Raw genomic sequence first — 17,711 nt, 5'->3', positions numbered from 1 at the left:
GCTTCAAGGGAATCCTTCGGCCCTTTCGCTCTGATACACAGCTCACGGTGACCCAGAATTGGGGGCGAGGCCAGAATGCAGCCTTGGTCAAGGTCTGCCCCCAGGGCCTCGGAGCTGACGTGCTTGTGGTGGAATTAGTTTGAGGGCACCTGTCTGTTTTTTCCCCTCTACCTATGTCCTGGGAGTTTTGTCTTCACCACTTGGTGCCATGTAAAAACATACCTGTTATCACAGGAAAGACAGCCACTGGGCCACAGCAGGGGGCACAGGTTGAATGGGCAGAATATGTTCCTGTTATTGACCACCAGGGGGCACTGCAGACCACTTTGTGTGTAGGCGTCAGTTGCTTCTCACCACTGAGCTGAGTGGTACCGTGGGTGGTGATGACTGGGGCAGGGCAGCTCTGAAGGGACAGGAGGCGACACCTGGTCTCATGCTCCCTCCCTCCATGCCACGCACTCGGGCTCCCCTGCACCCCACGTCCTGCAGAGGAGGGACAGCGTCCTGGCCTCAACCTGCAAGGGCATGAGTGCCTGGGACAGGGGCAGCCACTGGCCCAGAGGGCAAGGCCGGTTCTGATCAAGAAAAGAGAAAACGAAAAGTAGAAAGAGGGAGTGACCGAGGAGCGAAGCGCCGTGGATCCTGCTAACGGCCAATGAAGACGAGAAACTCCCTGTGAAAGGGGGGGGGCCCAGCGCAGGCAAAGCACAAACATCCTGACCACCTCGTTCCTGTCGCGCTTCCCTCAGTGACACCCAGACAGAGGACCCCGTGATGGATGGAGCACCCGGCGACGGAGCACCCAGCGATGGAGCACCCGGCGACGGAGGACCCAGCGACGGAGCACCCAGTGACGGAGCACCCAGCGATGGAGCACCCAGTGACGGAGGACCCAGCGACGGAGCACCCAGTGACGGAGGACCCAGCGACGGAGCACCCAGTGACGGAGGACCCAGCGACGGAGCACCCAGTGACGGAGGACCCAGCGACGGAGGACCCAGTGACGGAGCACCCAGTGACGGAGGACCCAGCGATGGAGGACGCAGCGACGGACCACCCAGCGACGGAGCACCCAGCGATGGAGGACTCAGTGACGGAGCACCCAGTGACGGAGCACCCAGTGATGGAGGACCCGGTGACGGAGGACCCGGTGATGGAGGACTCGGTGACGGAGGACCCGGTGATGGAGCACCCGGCGATGGAGCACCCGGTGACGGAGGACCCGGCGACGGAGGACTCAGTGACGGAGCACCCAGTGACGGAGCATCCAGTGATGGAGGACCCAGTGACGGAGGACCCAGTGACGGAGGACTCAGTGACGGAGCACCCAGTGACGGAGGACCCAGTGACGGAGCACCCAGCGACGGAGGATCCAGCGATAGAGGACCCAGCGACAGAGCACCCAGCGACGGAGCACTCAGTGACGGAGCACCCAGCGACGGAGGACCCAGCGACGGAGCACCCAGTGACGGAGGACTCACTGACGGAGCACCCAGTGACGGAGGACCCAGTGACGGAGGACCCGGCGATGGAGCACCCAGTGACGGAGCACCCAGTGACGGAGGACCCAGTGATGGAGGACCCGGCGATGGAGGACCCGGCGACGGAGCGCCCGGCGATGGAGGACCCGGCGACGGAGGACCCGGTGACGGAGGATCCAGCGACAGAGGACCCAGCGACGGAGGATCCAGCAACGGAGGACCCAGTGACGGAGGATCCAGCGACAGAGGACCCAGCGACGGAGCACCCAGCGACGGAGCACCCAGCGACGGAGGACCCAGCGACGGAGGATCCAGCAACGGAGGACCCAGCGACGGAGCACCCAGCGACGGAGGACCCAGTGACGGAGGACCCGGCGATGGAGGACCCGGCGACGGAGCGCCCGGCGACGGAGGACCCAGTGATGGAGGACCCGGCGATGGAGGACCCGGCGACGGAGCGCCCGGCGATGGAGGACCCGGCGACGGAGGACCCGGTGACGGAGGATCCGGCGACAGAGGACCCAGCGACGGAGGATCCAGCAACGGAGGACCCAGCGACGGAGGATCCAGCGACAGAGGACCCAGCGACGGAGCACCCAGCGACGGAGCACCCAGCGACGGAGGACCCAGCGATGGAGCACCCAGCGACGGAGGATCCAGCAACGGAGGACCCAGCGACGGAGCACCCAGCGACGGAGGACTCAGCGACGGAGCACCCAGCGACGGAGGATCCAGCGACAGAGGACCCAGTGACGGAGCACCCAGCGACGGAGGACCCAGCGACGGAGGACTCAGTGACGGAGCACCCAGCGACGGAGGACCCAGTGACGGAGCACCCAGCGATGGAGCACCCAGCGATGGAGGACCCAGCGACGGAGGATCCAGCGACGGAGGATCCAGCGACTGAGCACCCAGCGATGGAGCACCTAGCGACGGAGGACCCAGCGACGTAGCACCCAGTGACGGAGGACCCAGTGACGGAGCACCCAGTGACAGAGGAGGGGACGCTGCCCTGTGACGGGCTGGCTTTCAGCTTTGCACTGAGAACAGAAACCACTGTGCTCTATCTCAAGCTGGTGTCAGTATTTCTTAGGGAAATTCCAAACCATCACTTCATAGCCAGGGGCTCTGTACATTTTTATCTGAGAAGGCAGAATGGAGGGACGAACAAATCAACCAGTAAAGCTTCATCTTTTTCTTAGTTTTCCCTTAGTATTTATTGTAAGATGTGTGAAAAATATGGAAAATTTAAAAAGTTTAAAACATGACCGCCTCACCAGCCAGCACAGCTGCTAACATTTTTACGTGTTTTCTTCCAATCTTTGCTTCCAATAAATGCCTAACTATAACATTGAATAATAAGATCATTGATCGTGTATCTCACTTCTTTCACTTAGTCATAAGCTTATGTTACTAGAGTCCGTAAGGATGGCTTGGTGGCTGCAGAATATTCATCAGATCAACAATGGCCTGTATTAGCCCCTGTTGCTAGTGACAGAAGCCCTAGTCAGAGCCCTTTAATTCGCTGACCTTACATATCCCTTCAAAGCTCGCCTTCCTGCCCTGGCCCTCTTCCCGCTGAGTTGGTTTCACTTGCAGTCAGCAATCGTAGAGCGAAGAGGCGGCATCTTCCCAGCCTGGGAGGGAGCCATTCCTGAGTGGTCACTGTGGCTGGGAGTGGGGTGCCCTCACTGGCGCAGCCCGGGTCCTGGGTCCTTCCCCAGCTTGGGGTTCAGCTCAGTCCCTGTCAGAACCACAGGGACTGGGGGAATCAGAGAAGCTCCGTCAATGGGAGGGATATGGCCAGCCTGAGCTCAGTGCTGTCACCATTCCCCGGTGTGGGAACATTTAAGTCACTTCCGATTTTTCCCTGTTGGAGAGACAGACCAATTTATACATCAATTAGAGGCCAGGTGCACGAAATTTGTGCACTGGGGAGGGGTGTCCCTCAGCCCAGCCTGCATCATCTCCAATTTGGGACCCCTCAGGGGATGTCCGACTGTTGGTTTAGGCCTGGTCGCCCCCAACTGCCTTCCCCTGCTGGCCTGGTCGCCCCCAACTGCCCTCCCCTGCTGACCATCTTGTGGTGGCCATCTTTTGACAACATGTGGGTGGCCATCCTGTGCGAGGGTGTGAGGGTCAATTTGCATATCACCTCTTTATTAGATAGGATGGTATTCTACATCCATGTTTATTTCCTAGAGAGATTCCCAGCCATGGGAAAAGCAGTTGGTACACGTAAACTGCTCCTGAGAATTTCTACTGCTTAGTCCTACAAGCAGGTGTGAAAGTGCCCAGATCCAACAGGTAAGAGTGTCATTGACTTTAGTTTACTGGTAACTTTGGACTCTAAAAACCCATAAAGCCCTGGCTGGTGTGGCTCAGTTGGTTGGGCGTCATCCCATGCACCAAAGGGATTGCTGGTTCAATTCCCAGTCGGGGCACAGGCCTGGAGGCAGCCGATCAATGTTTCCTTCTCACATCAATGTTTCTCTCTCCCTCTCCCTTCCTCTCTCTCTAAAAATCAATTTTAAAACTATTTTAAAAATAGATAACAATAAAAACCCAATGAATACTAGTTGATTTACTTTCCTTTGCTTCAACTAGCAATTGGTAACCTATGGGTTGAATTTTCTCAAAAATGTAAACACCATAGCCTGTTTATCCATCCATATGCTGACAAATATTTTGGTGGTTTCCAGTCTGGGGCTTTTACAAATAGAACTGCTGTGACTCTTTTTAAAATATATATTTTTACTAGAAGACCAGCGCACGGATTCGGCCTGATCCCCGCAGGCCAGGCTGAGTGACCCCACCGGTGCATGAATCCGTGCACCGGGCCTCTAGTATGCATATAAGGTCTTTGGTTAATCTCTTCTTGCCCCCCCCCTTCCCCCTTCCCTCTGAGATTCATCAGTCTGTTCCATGTTTCCATGCCTGTGTGTTGAACATCTGCCCCCTGGTGGTCAGTACTCATCATTGCTACCAGTCGAATGGTTGCTTAGGCTTTTATATATATACTAGGGGCCCGGTGCACGAAATTCGTGCACTGGGTGTGTGTGTGTGTGGGGGGGAGTGTCCCTCAGCCCAGCCTGCCCCCTCTCACATACTGGGAGCCCTCAGGCGTTGACCCCCATCACCCTCCAATCGCAGGATCGGCCCCTTGCCCAGGCCTGATGCCTCAGCCAGAGGTGTAGACCCCCGTCACCCTCTGATCACCTGATCGGCCCCTTGCCCAGGCCTGACGCCTCCGCCAGAGGTGTCAGGCTTGGACAGGGGACCCCTATCTCCCCCCGATCACTGGCTCTGGCCCCCGCCCAGGCCTGAGGCCTCTGGCCCAGGAATCATGCCTGGGCAGGGGACCCCCATCTCCCTCTGATCGCTTGCTCCACCCCCCGCCCAAGCCTGACGCCTCTGACCCAGGCTTCAGGCCTGGGCAAGGGGACCATCATATCCCCCCAATCCCCGGCTCCGCCCCCCACCCAGGCCTGATGCCTCGGCCAGAGGAGTTGACCCTCATCACCCTCCGATCACCAATCACCGGATCGGCCCCTTGACCAGGCCTGAGGCCTCCGGCAGAGGTGTCAGGCCTGGGCAGGGGACCCCCAGCTCCCCGCCGTTGCAGGCTCCGCCCCTGCCCAGGCCTAACGCCTCTGGCTGAAGCGTCCGGCCCGGGCAGCGGGGACCCGCAGCTGCAGCGGCCCCGTGATCATGGGCTTCGCTTTAGGCCCAGGCAAGGGACCCCTAGCTCCTGGGACTTCCAGCTTCGACCGTGTCCAGCTCCCATCGCTGGCTCCACCCCTACTTCCTGCTATCACTGGCCAGGGCGGCAAAGGCGCCTGATTCTCCGATCATGGCTGGGGGTCAGGGAAAAGGTGGCCCCAGGGCCGCCTGTGCCCTGCCCCCCAGCTCTTAGCTCCCCCCTGGGTTTCCGATCACTGTCAGTGGCAGGGGGCTTCTTCCTGCTTTCCCTTTAGCCTCCCTGCATTGTGCCTACATATGCAAATTAACCGCCATCTTGTTGGCAGTTAACTGCCAATCATAGTTGGCAGTTAATTTGCATATAGCCCTGATTAGCCAATGAAAAGGGTATCGTCGTACGCCAATTACCATTTTTCTCTTTTATTAGATAGGAGGATAGATTGATTTCCGAGAGGGAGGGAGAGGGAAAGAGAGATAGAAACATCAATGATGAGAGAGAATCTTTGATCAGCTGCCTCCTGCATGCCCCCTACTGGGGATCAAGCCTGCACCCGGGCATGTGCCCTTGACCAGAATCGAGCCCAGGACCCTTCAGTCCACAGGCCGACACTCTATCCACTGAGCCAAACCGGCTATGGCTGCTGTGACTATTTATGTAAAGTCTTCCTATGGGCATATATTTCTTTTTGTCTTGGATAGATACTGAGGAGTGGGTGGCTGGATCATACGGAGAATGTATGTTTAACTTTTTAAGAACCCGCCAAACTGTTCTCCCAGATGGCTGTGCCATTTTACACTCCCACCATCATCTATGAAAGCTCCAAATTCAGGCCAAGTTCAGAACTGCAAGCTCAGACCAACTCCATCAGTTTCCTTTATAGATAAGGGCACCGAAGCCCAGAGATGTTGAGTGACTTACTCAACAGCAAGCAGGTAACAGGGACGCTGTGAACGCACAAGTAGTCTGTCTCTCCATTCAGCCTGACTGCAGCACAGCCCTCGTCTCACCCACCACCATAACATCAAGTCTAGGGAATCGGCGTGCTCCTGCATGCATCCGACCGATGTCACCAATTAAGGTAGGAATTAGATAAAAATGAGACCAAAGTTAGGGGGCAGGGGAAGGAAAATGAAACAGTGGTTAAGTGAGAGAAAGAGCAAAACTCAGGCAGGCAGGCACTCACACACCCCAAACCCTCAAACCTCCAGAGCTTCCTGCCTGTGACCCGAGGGGGTGTGAGCCTTGCTGCTGGCAGGTGCCTGCCTCTCAGGGGCCTAGTCCTCCACTTCCTGAGGAGGCCGCCCCAGCCGCCAGCACACACTCCCTTTGTCACTCGTCCCGCACGGCTGCCAGGCCCCTGCGTCCCAGCTCTTCCCGGACTGACGGACGGACAGCATGAAGTGGGAGGCGCTTGTCATCGCGGCCGTCCTGCAGGCCCAGTTCCCAGCGACAGGTAAGGCCGACACATCGAGAAAGTCTTTGTGACTGTGTGTGGGGGACCACAGGGGCTGGCAAGGACCGGCGTCTCCTCCAAACCCTGTCTTTCCGAAAGCAATGGGCAGTGGAGCGGAGGGGTGTGTGTGTCGGGGGGTGGGGGGGTGGGGATGGACCGGCGGAAGGAAGCAGGGAGCCCGGGCGCAGGCCCAGCGTCAAACAGAAGCTGGTGGGATTGGGAGGCACTGGCCAGGCCAGGTTTCGCGCTGCGACATGGTTCTAGTTCCTGCGTCTTCGTTGACCCCTTGCTGGTTCGGTCCCTGTCCCTGTCCTGCTTCCTTCGCCAGACAGAGAGCATGTCCGTCGCCAGAGGCAGGGACGCTGTGGGCTGGCTCACGTGAGACACCTTGATGGTCCGGGGACTAACTGGGGCCCACGGAGGAGGGACTGGCCTTCCGTGGGGCTCAGCTCTGCACCCCGCGGCCGCGTGCCCCGTGACACACCCACCCGAGGCTCAGGGCTCACCCTGCGCAGGCCGCTCTGCATCTGTGCCCGGAAGGCCCGGCTGCTGCCGGCCGTGGGGACAGGGAGGAGGTGACATGCTCAGCCACCATGAGTGACAAACACCCTTGCCGCCCCCCCCCATTCATGCAACAAGGCCTTTCTAGGCCCTCCACCTCCCCGTGTCCCCGTGTCCCCGTGTCCCCGTGTCCCCGGGCTCTATGCATTCCTACCAGGAACGGGACCAGCTGTGTTTACACCGAGGGGACAGGGAAGGTTGTCCCAAACGCCCCTCCTCGCTGCAGCCTGGGCGGCACAGGGTGGAGGCAGGGAGGCCCTGGCACTTCCGGCCCTACCCGGGGTTTCAAGGGCTGAGCATGGCAGGTTTTCTGGGAGATCACAGCCCTTCTCAGAAAGGCCTGGGTGGGCATGAGTCACGTGGAGCTGCGGGGGAGGGCACCCCGGGGCGCCCGGAGCGGCCGTGGACCGCGGGCCCAGGTGCCAGCAGCCCGGAACCCAGCGCTGCTGGGGGGTTCGTCACCGCTGGGCTGTCCTCTCAGGCCACGGGGAGGTCGGGGCAAAGGGGGTGTAGAAGGGACAAGAACAGCTGGGGTGCTGGTGGCGCCACGAGCAGAAAACAAAGCCCCACCCGGCAGACAAGATGGGGCCACGGCCCCCTCCACACCCGCCGAGCGGGGGCCCAGGCACCTTCCCCCCTTCTCTCCGCGCACTCGACGGGGGACGGGGGACGGGGACTTCAGCTCCGCACAGAGGGGGCTCCTGACAAAGTGCGTCACGGAGCCCGAGGCCCCTGCAGGAGGGACGGGGACTCCAGGCTTTCACAGCCCCTGCGACGGCCGAGGGCAGGCCCCTGGCGGAAACCGACCTCAGGTCTCTCTTCTGCTCAGTGAAGTTCCTCCCCTGACCCCCTTAAGACACCCACTTTCACCAGGACCTTTCCATTTGTATTTCCGCGGGACCCAGATCATCTGGATCAAAGCAGAAATGACCCGTCTGTCCATGAGGTCTCCCTGGTGAAGTCCCCACGGCCGCCCCACCACCGGGGTCTGAGGCTGGCGGAGCCTGAGGTCACCTGCCTGATGCCAGGCGCGCACGTTGGCCCACAGGGCCCTCGGCTCTGACTGCCCAGGCGCACGCAGGGTCTGTGCGGCTCTGTCCTCTGTCTGGTGAGGCCGTGCGGCTATGGCACAAGCCTCAGGAAACAGGCTCCCAGGCTCCTGGTCGGCTCAGCTTGCAGGGAAGCAGCTGGATGTGGTGCAGGGTCAGGCCAATCACAGTGGCTGTGCAACCTTAAGCAAGTTAGTTAGCCTCTCTGGGCCTCAATTTTCTCCCCTGTAGAGTGAGTAGAACCTTCATTGCAGAGCTGTGACATGAGAAGTGACTAGTGTGCCTGAGACATAGTAGACAGCCAGTACGTGGAAGTTGTACTAATTATCACTATTACCACCGCTTGCTGTTTTCTTGTTCTGGGTACCAGGAACAGGAAACGGAAGCTCACGGTCAGGATTTGGTGTGCTCTCGGCTGTGTTGTGAAGCAGCCCCGGTCATTTGTCCATCTCCCTTGGGTTTCTGAGCGCGCTCACGCCAGCACAGGGCGTGCGGCCCAGCCCGGCCCAACGCGGAACCCGGGCAAAGCTTTGGCGGGTCTCAGGATGACTTCCCACTTTAATTTCTTAAGATGCTTATTCTGTAGGGATATTCCCCCAAAGTGAAAACAAGCCCAGAAAAGACACACTCTGCGTAGTTAGGGAAGGGTGTGCGCGACAAGGCCCCCTGGACACCGTTGGTCAGGGCGGGACCCAGACTTTGCAGCGGTAGCCGGTGCACGTGAGGGTGCGGGTGCGGGTAAAGGCCTGGTGTTGAGGTGCAGCGTCTTGTGGAGCAGATCTCTGCCTTAGTTGCTTGGAGCTGGACTTGAGGGGCGCTTGTAAGCGATGTCCGGACAAGTTTTTCACCCACAGCATTTTCGCCAGTGGTTTATTCAGCCTCCATCGCCTGGCTCTGCTCACCCCGTGAGCAGCTTCATTTCCTGCGTTGGCCTAATTCTCAGGCTTGCTGGCCCGCAGACCTCCTCTGCAGCCTCGACCCCCCCTCTGCCCCCCAGAAGCAGTCCTGGGAAGCGCCCGTTGAGTGGTGTATTTATTTTAACATCCTTTTCATCTCTGTCTTTAAAAAGTAGATTTAATTTTTATCGGATGTTCATTTTTACTTTAAGAGCCCCCAGGCGTTGCGCCTCCGTTTCTCGGGAAGGCTCAGGCACTCGGGAGCTGGCTTGCGGAGCTTGTCCAGACGCACACTGTGGGCCAGCGCTGGGCTGGACGACCAGCAGGGAGAGTTCATAACGCACTTCTCGGCGTGGGCCCCGGCTGGTTCTTACCAACACTACAGGGCAGAAGAGTCTGTCTGAGCAACCCGTCAGTCAGTTTGGTGAAGAAAGGACCGAGCTGGCCATCTGACTTGTTAGTTGAAACAAAATGGTCACCAAGTCCCTGCATGGCCACGGCCACGGCCACGGCCGCGGCCACGGCCATCTCTTCTGCCTTAAGCTCCAGGTTGTGTTCCCGAGGGAAGCAACACCTCCCCCCCTCCTCCATGTGTCCCAGCCCGTAGCTCGGCGCCCGAGCAGAGTCAGAGCCTAGATGTCTGTGGGGTGGGTTAAAGTTGGAGGAGGAAGGAAATCTGGGGGTTCTGTGTGATTAGATTAACTTAATGGTCTATTCGGGGGGTACTGGAGTGGCGCTGTTGGGATCTTACCTCTAGAGAATGTAGTATCAAAGTCTGTGGTTTTTAAAGAGAAATTAAACTGGTGGAGGAGTCAGCACTTTGAATAAATAGAACGATTCGCAATAGTTGTAAGGATGGTTTAAGGTAAAATCCTACCTTAATGGTCTCATTTGATCAGATGAAATTTCCGATATTTATTTACTTTGGACCTATAAAAATCATAATTTCATATGATTCAACTAATATATCTCAAAAATAAACAAACAAATGAAGAAAGACATTCATTTTTCTGACTTGGCTTTAACACGAGGGCAAAGCTGCAAGTACAGAGACCACCGCCGTCGAGGTTGTTAACTAATGAACTAACAAGCTAATGAGAGGATCCAAGGAGAAAATAAGAGCTTGTGGATTATAGTATAAATCACATTATTCAATTTTATCCAATTGCTGAATTGCCTCAAAATATGGAAAGAAAAACAGCAATGCGCTAGCCGAGCATCCCATTCCGTTTGGTCTGTGTTACGAAATAAACGTTCCATGCAGCTATGGGCTTTTTCCCTGTCTTAATTTGAGGAATTTTAACAAAAAGACCATAGAATTTATTAGAGGAAATTATAAACTTTTAAGATCCATAATCTTGCCAAGCTAGCCCAATAACTTTCCACTTTCACTTCTTCATGTTCCATTCCATCGTTTGTAACAAGTGTGCCCATATCTTTGTGGAGTTGCTGGTGTAAAAACGGTCTCATGTGCTTTTTTCTTTCTATGATGGCTTTTCCCCCCCCGCAGCCTTCACGGTGGCTTTTCACTGCTTTGTAAACTTCCACAATTCAGCCTCGCGGTTCTGCGCTATTTCTTCTTGTTGGACATTTGGGCTGTTTCTAATTTTTGTTACTATACGTAGCTAACCCTGCCGGAAAAATCTTAGGTAGGAAGCTTTGGCAATTCCTTTTGAAGTGTTTCCTGGGGCTAATTTCTCCAGGACTGACGACGACGAGGCTGGACTCAAAGGGCATTTCACTGTGCGCTTTAGACTTCTGTGCGCCACAATCCGGTTGAGGAAAGAGTTTGTTTCTAAGTCTCTCAGCCCATTTCATGGGTGTCTGCCTCCTCTGGAGCAGGAGACTGGTGGGGGGAGAGAGGAGGCCCAGGAGCCAGAAGATCTGGGTCTGAGTCCTGGTTTGTCCCCAGCCCGTCACTGCCGTGAGCAGTCCCCCCCCCCCCAAGCCTCCCACCCCCAGAGCCTCAGGCTTCCTCCGTCAGGCGGCCCCTCCGTGCAGCTCAGGGGAGTGCTGTGGGCTGCAGGCGTTCTTGGATGTGCCTGCACACAGTGCTCAAAGCCCAGCAGCCATTGCCACGTGTGCCTCAGTTTCCCAATCTGCGAAAGAGCAAGGCTGTCGCTTTCCCCACGCAATGCCGTGGCAACCCTGGTCCCCACCGGCTCCCTTTTTCTTCCTGGGTCACTAAATTGCAATGTGAATGTGGGCAGAAACCTCCCTCTGAGCTTTAGCTTCCTCGTCTGAGAGGGTGGACATCCCTTTCCGCTACCAAATGGATGGCACATGGTCTGGAAATTGCAAACTTTTAAAGGACATTTAGCCCCCAGCGCCCACCCCACGGCATAGGTGCACGGCACATGGAACCTCAGCCTCACTCCCCTCTGCAGTGCCCAATGCGTTACCTGGGTGTCTACCGCACCCCATGGTTCCTACTCTCTAGCGCGGGCCTCTGTGAGAGAAACACAAGGACAAGGTTCCACCTTTCTGGCTTCTTCCTTACGCTTGTGCACCGGCTGCAGTTTATTGAGGCCGCGGGGACTCTGTTGGGGAGATCTGACTTGGACAGAAAGCAAACTGTGGTCTGAAGCAGCAAAACTGCACCCCGACCCCCCCACCCCCACCATCCACTTCCCTAGCCTGCTGTGCTCGGTGCTACTCAGCAGCTAATTCTCAGGCTCAAGGAGGAAAAAAGAAATGGAAAGCATTTGAACAAAGACAGGCAGCGTCCCTGCCCAGGCCAGCCGGCCCTCTCTTGGTGCCGTCACCCTTCTGTTTGGCAAGTGCCACCGACACCTCCGTAGACTCGGTCCTCGTCGCCGTCCTATGGCCAATAGCAGAAAAGTCAGGGCTTCTCTTCTTATAAAGGAAGAGATGAGGCTTTGGGGCTTCTCGATGTGCCTGAGGGCAGAGTGCGGTTCAGGGCCCCCGTTCAGGGTCCATGCTCTGGAGCCTTCTTCGCTGCTGGCCCAGCCGGCCGTGCCGACTGGCAGTGCCACCCGCCGATGCCTGAGCTCTGAGCAGACGCCTGGAGGCACTCCCTCAGTGAGCACTTAGTACCACCCTCCTCTCCGTTCGGGAGGGAAGAGATTATTTTGATGCCGGATAGGCTCATTTACTATACATTTTCTGCGGAGCAGGAAACATTTGGTGGTTCATACGGAGTTGCTTTTTCTCGCATTTTATTAGAGCTCTGATCTCACATTTCCCCTAAATCTGGTAAAACCCACATTTCCCATTTTGCGCTTAATAACGATGTCTGTTTGGGAGCTTTCTCCGGGGAGGATGGCCTCAGCTTGCAATCCATCCTGCTTCGTGTGCACCGGCGAGTGGCTGTGCCACAGGAGGCAGCAGCTGGCGGGAGGAAGGGGAAACGCGGCTACTGCTCAGAGCCGGCAGAGGGGCAGGTGCACAGGGGCCGAGATGTCCCCGGCACATCCCGGGATTCTGTGCAGAAGGGAGACGAGACAGCCTCTCTCCAAACTCAAGTCTCCAGGGTCCCAAGAGGCTGGGAGGCCATAGACGCAGACGTCTCAGGTGGGGGTCCTGGCCCCTCGGAGCTCCCCCACACCCCAGGTGAGCCCCATCCTTGTCCTTCCCTCCTTGGGTCTTCCTTCCTCCCAGATCCCTCTTCTCAGGTTCCGACTCTGTACCCACGCCCACCTGTGGAGACCTGCCCCCCGCCTCACACTCCAGCCTGATGCACGGGGGTCTCCCAGACCCACCGCTGACCTTGACACCAGAGTTAAGGCGACAAAAGGAGATGGAAAGTTATTGTTCTCAGAGTTCAGGGCTAAAACCCACTGCCAATAGTTCCCTATGGCCAGCCCTTCTCAGGGAGGAGGCCCAGCACACGCCTGATTCAGCACAAAATGTTACCGCCTCCCCCACCCTCACCAGGTCCCCCGACAGCGGCCATCTTAGGGGTTTGACTAACACAGTAGCAATCCAGCAGCGTGGCTCCTGGTGACCAGCTCTGGCCATTGAGAGCTGGCCTTGCCGGACCTGGAATTATCTTTAATATCTGATCAATCACAGCATCTGGTCAGCCACTCGCCTTACCGGTGAGTAAGCCAGGCCCCTGTGTGTGCCCATCAAGCACATGGTTCCCCCAAGGTTGGCCGCCAGCCGTGGACCAGGCCGTGGACGGCACGTGACCGAGAGCCCATCGTCCAGGACAGCCTCCCTGGCCTGGTGGGCCATGTTCCTGGGTTTTCTGGAAAAGTCTCCATTGGCCGAGCGCCTGGCCTCTTTATGGTCTGGTCTGGTTTTCATCACTTCTGAGCCGGTGCTGATTTCCACGCTGAGCTTAGGCACAAAGGAGTGCCGGTCAGAGACACCACCCAGGACGGTCTGCGTGAGGCTCGAGAGCTTCAGAGATGGCCCTTTCATTTATTTCCTTAGATTAGAGGTACATTTTTTGCCTTTTCTCCCACGTAACCATCCACGCTTCAAAGCCCGGACCTATATGAAATACACAAATGCTGTCTGGACAAAATGAATCTTGTCCGTCTCTTTGGATTTCAGCGGGAACAATAGAGATGGAGCTACAAAAGGCTGGCAAAGAGGATTATTCTTTCTCTTTCTATTAAGTGTAGAGGCTTCAAAAGAACAGCTCGATAGTCAAATAATTGTACCCACCGCCGCTCACCCCTCCGTCTCAGCCGACCGGCCTGCGGCATCCCCGTTAGAAACGCGCCGCTCCCCCCGCCCCCGCACAGAAAGCGTTGGTGACCATCCCATCCACAGTTCCGGTTTGGAGCGCAGTGTTTGAATTTTACGGAATGTCTTGATTTGGTTGGTTTGGAAAACACACGCACACATCTGCTGGTTTCTAGCTATGGCTGTAAACACAGGGCCTCGGACTGAAGCTGATCTGACCCCTGGTTTAGTTTCAGGACAGAAAATTCCCACCAGCCCTTTTGACGAGCATAGAAAGGCCCCTCTGGGCTGAAGGGGAGAGGATTTGGCTGTTCAGGCGTCTTTAAATCGGGGGCTGAGCATTTTCTAGCAGCTTTGAAGCCTGAAATGATTTCAGTTTAAAAAAAAAAAAAAAAGCAAAAGAAGAAAGAGAAAGAAAAGAAATCTAACCTCCCCTGATTTTGAGATGATTGCCAATTGGGAGATTAGATTGAGTTGGTGGAGAGAGACCATGGGGCAGAAGGATGCCCATTGGGCGGGGGTTGGGGGGGGGCACCCAGGACACAGAGAGGGCCTGGCAGCCATGTCCCGGCTCCACAGGGCAGCTCTCACGTGGGCAGCGCCCTCATCAGGAGCAGCGCTCCGGGGGGACGGGAGGGGGACGGGAGGGGCGTCTGATGCTCAGAGCTGTGTGGTCACTCCTGGAGCAGGTCCTTCAGCTCAAGGTCTTTCTCCGTCAAGGCTGACCCTGTGTCATGGCCTCTCTCCCGTCACCGCCTTTCCTGCTCTGAGGTTTAAACTCCTCTCAGAGGGAGCGTACAAGTCCCAGGGAATGAATCGTCCAGTTATGCAAATTCAAAATAATGCAATACACAAAGTTAGCATGGGCTCGATTTCTGTGCGCCGTCTAAAATCCGCTGGCGTTCATCTCATTCTTGCCCCTGTGAGAGGTCATGTGACGTTTGCCATCACAGGTGGCTGTGGTCACCTCCTGATTAGGTTGGGGGGGGGCTGGGACGCTGCCCGTGAATTTCACCTCCAGTGACAAGAATAACAGATGGAGCCTCTAAGGCAGCGGTTCTCAACCTGTGGGTCGCGACCCTTTTGGGGGTCAAACGACCCTTGCACAGGGGTCGCCTAAGACCATCGGAAAACACATATATAATTACATATTGTTTTTGTGATTAATCACTATGCTTTAAATATGTTCAATTTGTCACAATGAAAATACATCCTGCATATCAGATATTTACATTATGATTCATAACAGTAGCAAAATTACAACTGTTTGTTTGGTTTGCACAGTTAGGAAGTAGCAACGAAAATAATTTTATGGTTGGGGGTCCCCACACCATGAGGAACTGTATTAAAGGGTCGAGGCATTAGGAAGGTTGAGAACCACTGCCAGGGGTCCTCAAACTTTTTAAACAGGGGGCCAGTTCACTGTCCCTCAGACCGTTGGAGGGCCGGACTATAGTTTAAAAAAAAACTATGAACAAATTCCTATGCACACTGCACATATCTTATTTTGAAGTAAAAAAACAAAACAGGAACAAATAGAATATTTGTATTTGCATGTGGCCTGTGGGCGTAGTTTGAGGACCCCTGCTAGGGAATTTTCTCTGATCGAAGGGGGGCTCTTAACACTTTCCAGGCTCCGCAAGCATCCTCATTGAGCGACTTCCCTGAGTGTGAATTCCCAGTTACAGAATTTTCATAGAACGAACAGGAGGCTTAATGTCTGGAAGAGAGACATGCCCGGGGGGTCCTGTCGGTGTCACTGGCAGGGACCTCCCCAGGGTGGGCAGGAGGCACCCCGAGGGCTAAGAAGGGTTTTCTTTTGTGATGCAGTTCTGCCTGGGGTCCCGGCTCCCCTGGCATCTTGTCCGTGATTGGGAGGGGCAGATAACTCAGGGCATCTCGGACGTGTCTGGTGAGATTGTCTGGGACCGTGGTGACGGCAGGACAGGGACGCGCTGGTCCGGACTCGCTTCCAACAATGACAGGACACCTGTAACTTAGTTGGGGAGGGGAGACTAAAACCAGTGAGAGAAAATCAGGGTTTTTCCATTGGTGAAGAGGGTGTGTTTTGACAACACATCATTGTCAGAAACGTTAGCAGAGATGGGAGTGCAATTCGGAGCGTGGCCGCGCCCTCGTCGTGTGTTCTGAGCCAGCTCTGACATGGCAGGCGCTGTGCTGGGGCCAGGCCCAGGCGCCGAGCTGGGAGAAGCCACACGTGGAGGGATGCCGACGTGTCCGGTCTGGGCAGGTGACTCAGCTGCAGTGAGGTTTCCCTGTATTCGGCCAACTCATCCGGTGGCACTTTGATGGGTGTCACTTTGCAGGCGGGGACTGAGGCCCAGCGGTACCCGCCGGCAGGAGCCAGAGCTGGGTTTTGACCCCGAGCCGGGCCCCACGCACCACACTGCTGGGCGGGGTCAGAGCCTGGCACTGGCCATAAACCTGGGGGAGGGGTGAGGCTTGTTTGCCATGTGCAGAGGGGGTCGCAAAGGGCAGACCTGGTGGAGGAAACAGGATGTCTCACCCCGGGAAACCGGGGCTCCTGGGAGCCCCACCCATCCCTGGAGTCTCACTCCCCAGCCTCAGGGGAGGGGGTTCTGGACGGAGAGCCCAGGGCACCTCCCGCCCATGGCCTCGGTACCCAACATGGAGCCTCTTCTCCTCCAGGCCTGGCCCTGCCCTGCCCCCTGGGCCAGCCGCTCACAGGACCTCCCTTCGCAGGGAAAGAGGCCGGCTCCCACAGGGCCTGCTGACAAAGGCACGGGGCCCACACTGCTCTGCGAGACGGGATGGTGGCACCACGGAAAGAGGGGACGGACATTTTGGAAACACTGACTCAGGGAGGTGTTTGTTGTTTCGCTGCCGGACGTGTCAGACCTTCTCTCTATTGCAATCTGAGTCCACCCACTAGGCATTTGTGTTGTGTGGCTCCCCCCGCGCCCCGAAAACACCAACTAAATGGCCTGCAGAGTAGAGTTTGAGAAAGAGGCTCGGTGGAGAACTATACCGAGTGGGTCAAACCAAGAAGCTCTAAGAGAGGGAGGGGTCCTAAGAAGGCGGGCTGGAGGGTGACGGTGCATCATGGGAAAAGGTGAGGACGAGTGGGAGTTAATGCAAAGTGGGGACCCTGGGCGGAGAGACTCTGTGCGCAGAGCATGGCAGCCGCGTGCCACAGGCCCGGCGACGCCAGCTGGTCTGGGAGGGACCTCAGGCTGTGTGCCTTTTGAGCTGGGCTCCTGTTCTCTTCACGTCCCCACGCAATCAGGACGGGCATGGGATTGGAGGTTCCTTTAGGGCAGCAGTTCTCAACCTGTGGGTCACGACCGCTTTGGCAGTTGAACGACCCTTTCACAGGGGTCGCCTAAGACCATCCTGCATATCAGATATTTACGTTACGATTCATAACAGTAGCAACATTACAGTTATGAAGGAGCAACGAAAATAATTTTATGGTTGGGGGTCACCACAACATGAGGAACTGTATTTAAAGGACCAGAAGGTTGAGAACCGCTGCTTTAGGGGCACGATGGGCAGGAGTGTCCCCCAAAACAGAGAGGTCAATGATATGTATCCTTTTCAAATAGCCCATGTGTTAAACTCGGAACCAAACCTCCCTGCAGCCTGGAGGGGGGGCGGGTTAGCTCTCTCCAGCCCAGGCCTCAGGCCCTCCATCCCCGTGGCCGGCTCTGCCCTGGGCGCCTGAAGGCTGGACGCCAGGGTGGACGCCGGGGCAGAACCCGGAGCAGCTCTGTGCCTCCTGGCGGCTGCCCCTTGGGGTGGAGCTGCAGACCCTGGCCCACTGTTTCCTGGGGTTTGCCGGCACGAGGCAGCGCTGGGGACGTGGCTGCTGAGGTCCTTGATTGGTTCCCTCCTTCCCTGCATCCCTCACACCCACTGTCACTGGTT

The 17,711-nt window shown here is 56.7% G+C and overlaps 2 protein-coding genes across 2 annotated transcripts in view; both read left to right on the top strand.

Annotated features, from left to right (window-relative positions):
- Positions 1-808: 808 nt before the first annotated feature.
- On the top strand, positions 809-2,434 carry LOC132221066 (uncharacterized). The gene has a single exon (XM_059674995.1). It carries the CDS (start codon positions 809-811, stop codon positions 2,432-2,434), a length of 1,626 nt encoding a protein of 541 aa, XP_059530978.1.
- A 3,984-nt stretch (positions 2,435-6,418) lies between these two features.
- The window catches only part of CD247 (CD247 molecule), a 70,416-nt gene continuing 59,123 nt past the window's right edge, over positions 6,419-17,711 (top strand). The window contains exon 1 of the mRNA XM_059673996.1: positions 6,419-6,637. Within this exon, the coding sequence (XP_059529979.1) occupies positions 6,580-6,637 (58 nt within the window). The 5' untranslated portion in view covers positions 6,419-6,579. The remainder of the gene's footprint in view (positions 6,638-17,711) is intronic.

Source organism: Myotis daubentonii, chromosome 18 (genome assembly GCF_963259705.1).
Source record: "Myotis daubentonii chromosome 18, mMyoDau2.1, whole genome shotgun sequence".
In the NCBI taxonomy this organism is placed as follows: domain Eukaryota; kingdom Metazoa; phylum Chordata; class Mammalia; order Chiroptera; family Vespertilionidae; genus Myotis; species Myotis daubentonii.
Note: the sequence above shows the minus strand (reverse complement) of the source record. Positions and strands in the feature narration are given on the sequence as shown.